The sequence below is a fragment of the Pseudorasbora parva genome, chromosome 12, assembly GCF_024679245.1.
Source record: "Pseudorasbora parva isolate DD20220531a chromosome 12, ASM2467924v1, whole genome shotgun sequence".
NCBI lineage: Eukaryota > Metazoa > Chordata > Actinopteri > Cypriniformes > Gobionidae > Pseudorasbora > Pseudorasbora parva.
This window is the reverse complement of record NC_090183.1, coordinates 14965207-14969507: the sequence shown is the minus strand read 5'-3', so window position 1 is coordinate 14969507 and position 4301 is coordinate 14965207. Positions and strand designations below refer to the sequence as shown.

The following is a 4301-nucleotide window of genomic DNA, read 5'->3' as shown; positions in this document are numbered from 1 at the left end:
CACTGTGCGTCTTCGAAGAGGATGTTTTGGACTTCTGGAAAGACCATTTCCAGATGATTACCCTCACAGAGATCATGCGTCAGAAAGAGGACCTTGCTTTTGCCCAGCTTTTGAACCGGCTGCGTGTTAAGCCCAAGTCCGGCGACCTCCAAGAAGCCGATAGAGCGTTGCTACTTCAGGCCGTGAAGAACCCCGAAGACTGCCCGTGTGATGCACTGCACATATTTGCCACAAACAAGGAAGTCCACAGACACAACTCCGAAACAATCGACGCTCTTCACACTGACATTGTCATCGTAAACGCCGAAGACTACAGGAAGGACCCGAGGACGGGAGGGATGAAGAGGCAAATGAAGCCCGTCGTTGGGAAAAAAACCGACCTGCTCGACACCGTTAAAATTGCGCTGGGAGCGCGCATAATGGTGACCAGGAACCTGGACGTTGAGGAGGGACTCGTGAACGGATCATTCGGGAAGGTTTCAAATATTGTCCGTAAGACAAAAGATGGAACCGAGACCGTTCAGATGCTTGGACTGACGCTGGACAACCCCAACGCCGGCAAGAATCACCGCAGAAAGGTGCAAGGTGAAGACGACGACCTGGTGTACATCGAGAGGTCCGAGGAAAGCCTGAGGAAAGGAGTGGTTCGTCGCCAGTTCCCCATCAAGTTGGCCTACGCCTGCACGGCTCACAAAGTTCAAGGGATGACCATGCAGAGTGCCGTAGTGTCGCTTAAGAAGATTTTCGAGCCGGGAATGGCCTACGTCGCGCTCAGCAGGACGACCTCGCTCCGTGGACTGCACATCACGGACTTCAACGAGAAAAAGATTTATGCTGATTCTGCGGTCACGGCCTCGTTACGGAATATGACACGAGCGTCGTTTGGCGGAATCATGCCGCTTTTACAGAAGACGAGGGAGACTGAAGTGGATCAACACTTCAAAATCGTCCATCACAACACGGAGGGACTGTCATCCCACATCGAGGATATCCGAAGACACCACGAACTGCTTTTGGCAGATATTCTTTGCATGACGGAAACTCACCTGACCGGATCGTTCATTTCACCCCATCTGCAACTGCAAGGATACAACGCATTTATGCGAAATAGGCAAGTCTCCTACTCGACGCACCAAGAAATTGCAAAGAAAGATGGAGGTGGCGTTGTCATATTTTGTAAAGAGCATATTTCAGCTCAGCCTCGGCAATTTATACAAAATGTGACCGATCTGGAGTTTGTCGTCATCAAAGTGGATAGTCCCGTCCAATTGACGATCGCCGCCGTCTACCGGCCACCGAGCTATAGTCTCAAAGACTTTTTGGACAATGTGAAGAGCCTTTTAGATTATTTGGAGATAGCGGAAAAACATCCCGTCATTGTCTGTGGCGACTTCAACGAGGACCTCTTGGGTACAGGGAAAAAAGCGGTTTTGGAATTGTTCCAGTCAAAGGGATACGCGCAACTGATCACCACAGCAACGACCAAAAAACGCACACTCCTGGATCACATCTACATCTCTCATCCGGATTTGTGCCTTCAGGCTGGTGTGTTACATAGTTATCATAGCTATCATAACCCGGTGTACTGTATTTTGCGTACGTGAGTTTTTGTCGTACATGGCTATTGCGGCGCGCTTAGCTAGAATCAAAATCAACCCATTGGGCCACTGAATCCGCATTAACGACAACAGATGGGGCAACAGCCTTAGTCCTAATGGGTTGTTATCATAGCTATCAAAATGCGGTGTACTGTATTTTGCGTACGTGACTTTGTGTTGTAGATGGCTATTGTTGTGCGTTTAGCTAGTATGCCATACGGAACCAACCCATTGGGCCACTGAATCTGCATTAACGACAACAGCTGGGGCAACAGCCTTAGTCCTAATGGGTTTGGCGGCGCGTATGGTTGTGTTGAGATGAGTCATACGGAACCATAACATGGGGCTAGGACAGCCAATGCTATGGGTTGGCGCGTATGGCTGGGTTGCAGTTTGATTGTGCGTTGTACGGTCGGCTCGAGATTTTGTGACGTTCGTAACCAAAAAAAGCGTATAATGCAAAGTTCGGCTCGTATTAGCGACATATTAGTAGTGCAGCAGCTCCAGGGAGGACACGGCGGCAGCGGCGGATCCAGTGAGGAGTCATGTGCCAGCTCCAGGGACGACACAGACAGTGGCAGTGAGACACGAGGACAGCAAGGTAAAGCAATACATGGTAATAAACTGTTGTAATTTAATGTTTGTTGTGATTTTTGACCTTATAATACAAGTTTTAAGTTGAATTTGTGTTCAGTCTGTACGATTTGTGACAATTTGTATTTGATGCATTTTATAAAGTCCCCTTTTATCCTGTTGTCGATGTGTGCAGGAAGAATTTGGAGACGACAGCAGTGCTGTCTGTGACCGGACATCAGTGCGCAATACCATATGAAGCTAGGTGTTTAAACATCTCGCTTAAGTCACTGTACCACTGCACATCATAACCACATTTGGAGGAAACTGTTAAATCTAATATTGGTTTTGATGTTTTTCAGAAACCGGCCATTTGAAGTCTGAGAAGAAGCTGGACACCAATATATGGACTCATTTCTTTCTGCAAGGTTTTCTGGTGAGTTTACTTTTATTTATCTCTTACATTTTTTTTAGTACTTGTGTTTTTAGTGATCCCAATATTCATTTCTCAATTTCATGCCCAGGGGACGGGACCACATGTGTATGGCGTTGAGGACAACGCTAAAGACTGAACAAGCACAGCTAGAAGCACAGGGGTAAAGTATGTCAGCACTGCGGATGTTCATAATCAGGTTTGGTTCATTTAGTTTTAAGGTAATACAAATGCAAACAAATAATGTGTAATACTAAACTGTTTTTTTTTGTCTCCTTGTGTGCATGTGAGTGTGTATGCGTTTGTTATAGACTGCACGTTTGTGTGTGTGTGTGTGTGAGTGAGTGAGAGAGTGAGTGTTAGATAAAGAATGAATGGAGAGTGAATGTTCCTTTCCAAGGATCGCCACCTTGTCGTTGGTGGAAAGGCTTGTGTGTTCCAGTGATCCCTAACGGCCGTTTCACACTGCAAGCATGAGCTTCACGTCAGCAAAACTACACACACACTCTGTGTGAATGCACTCTTTGCTTGTCATGCACACTGGAAAACATATACACTGCTCATGCGCTGCTCAAGCTTGCAGTGTGAAACGGCTGTAAGAGTAAGCGGCTTGCTTAAGGGTGAGGTTCCAGACTAAGTGCGATCCAAATTGCCATTAATTAAATAAAAGTACATTTTGAACATAATTTCATGGTTTTGTCTTTCTTCATCATTTTATAATCAAATATTGTGTGACTGTTACATGCAAAATTATCCATTCAATTCTCAGTTTCCAACAGGCATACTTGTGCATTACATCAACATCTGACGTTTGTGATAATTTGGTAAATGACCAGCCATAGTAATGAAATTGAGAGTCATGTTTAATGCTTATCATCCTTAGATCAACTATAATACATTCCTGGGATTCCTCATGTAAGTGAAACGGTACATATGTCCATTTTGTAAATGTATGCTCCTGAATGTGATGGTGAGAAAAAAAATGTTCTGGGTTTAAATCTGATGCTGTATAGTATTTCCTCAGTAAAACTAATTTACCAGCCTCAATTAACAATACATTTTGAACTACAGAGATCCAGGTATAGTGACAGATGGTCCTTTAAAATGGCTTTTTATATACTCGTTATATACATGTCTGTGCTTCAAACTAATTTAAAATCACATATCCAATGAGTATTTGTTCAGTGTTCACTGCACAATAAAACATTCATCAGTCTTACTTCATGCTAACAAACTATCATTTGGCAAATGTAAGACACTACACGTTTGATATTGCTATGGCAGTAATGAGCATGCCCATTCTAAATGGTGTTTTAATCCTGAAGTGTGCATAAATGGAGACATATTGATAGATTTAGGCATAAACCCAAACAAACATGAAGCTAATAAATATACAATTACAATATAATATGATTTCCATGCATTTTTGGGTCATTTTACTGCAATAAAGGATGTTTACAGACCAACCAGGTATGTACAGGCATGTAATACTGTAACAAGTAGAATTAGGTACTGTCCCTTTAAGGCGGACCGTGCGTTCACTCCGTAGATGGAGCGCGAGCTGTGAGCATCGCGTGTCTCTGATATGTATTTCTCTTTGCTGTTTATTTCTCTTTTCAGTAACGCAGTTGTCAGTAAAGTGTTGCAAACTGCCCCATGTGAAAAAATTCCTCTCTTTTTTTCCATATTCTGTCCGT

General features: G+C 43.8%; 1 protein-coding gene across 2 annotated transcripts; it reads left to right on the top strand.

Moving 5' to 3' along the window:
• The first annotated feature begins 373 nt into the window (after positions 1–373).
• On the top strand, positions 374–3290 carry LOC137093520 (uncharacterized). 2 transcript variants are annotated; one of them, XM_067458335.1, is made up of 4 exons: positions 374–2199; positions 2368–2436; positions 2534–2607; positions 2696–3290. In XM_067458335.1, exon 1 carries the CDS (start codon positions 420–422, stop codon positions 1602–1604), a length of 1185 nt encoding a protein of 394 aa, XP_067314436.1. In that variant the 5' UTR covers positions 374–419; the 3' UTR covers positions 1605–2199; positions 2368–2436; positions 2534–2607; positions 2696–3290. The 2 variants fall into 2 exon arrangements, with proteins under 2 accessions (XP_067314436.1, XP_067314435.1); XM_067458334.1 differs by having other exon boundaries at positions 374–2436.
• The last annotated feature ends 1011 nt before the right edge of the window (positions 3291–4301 follow it).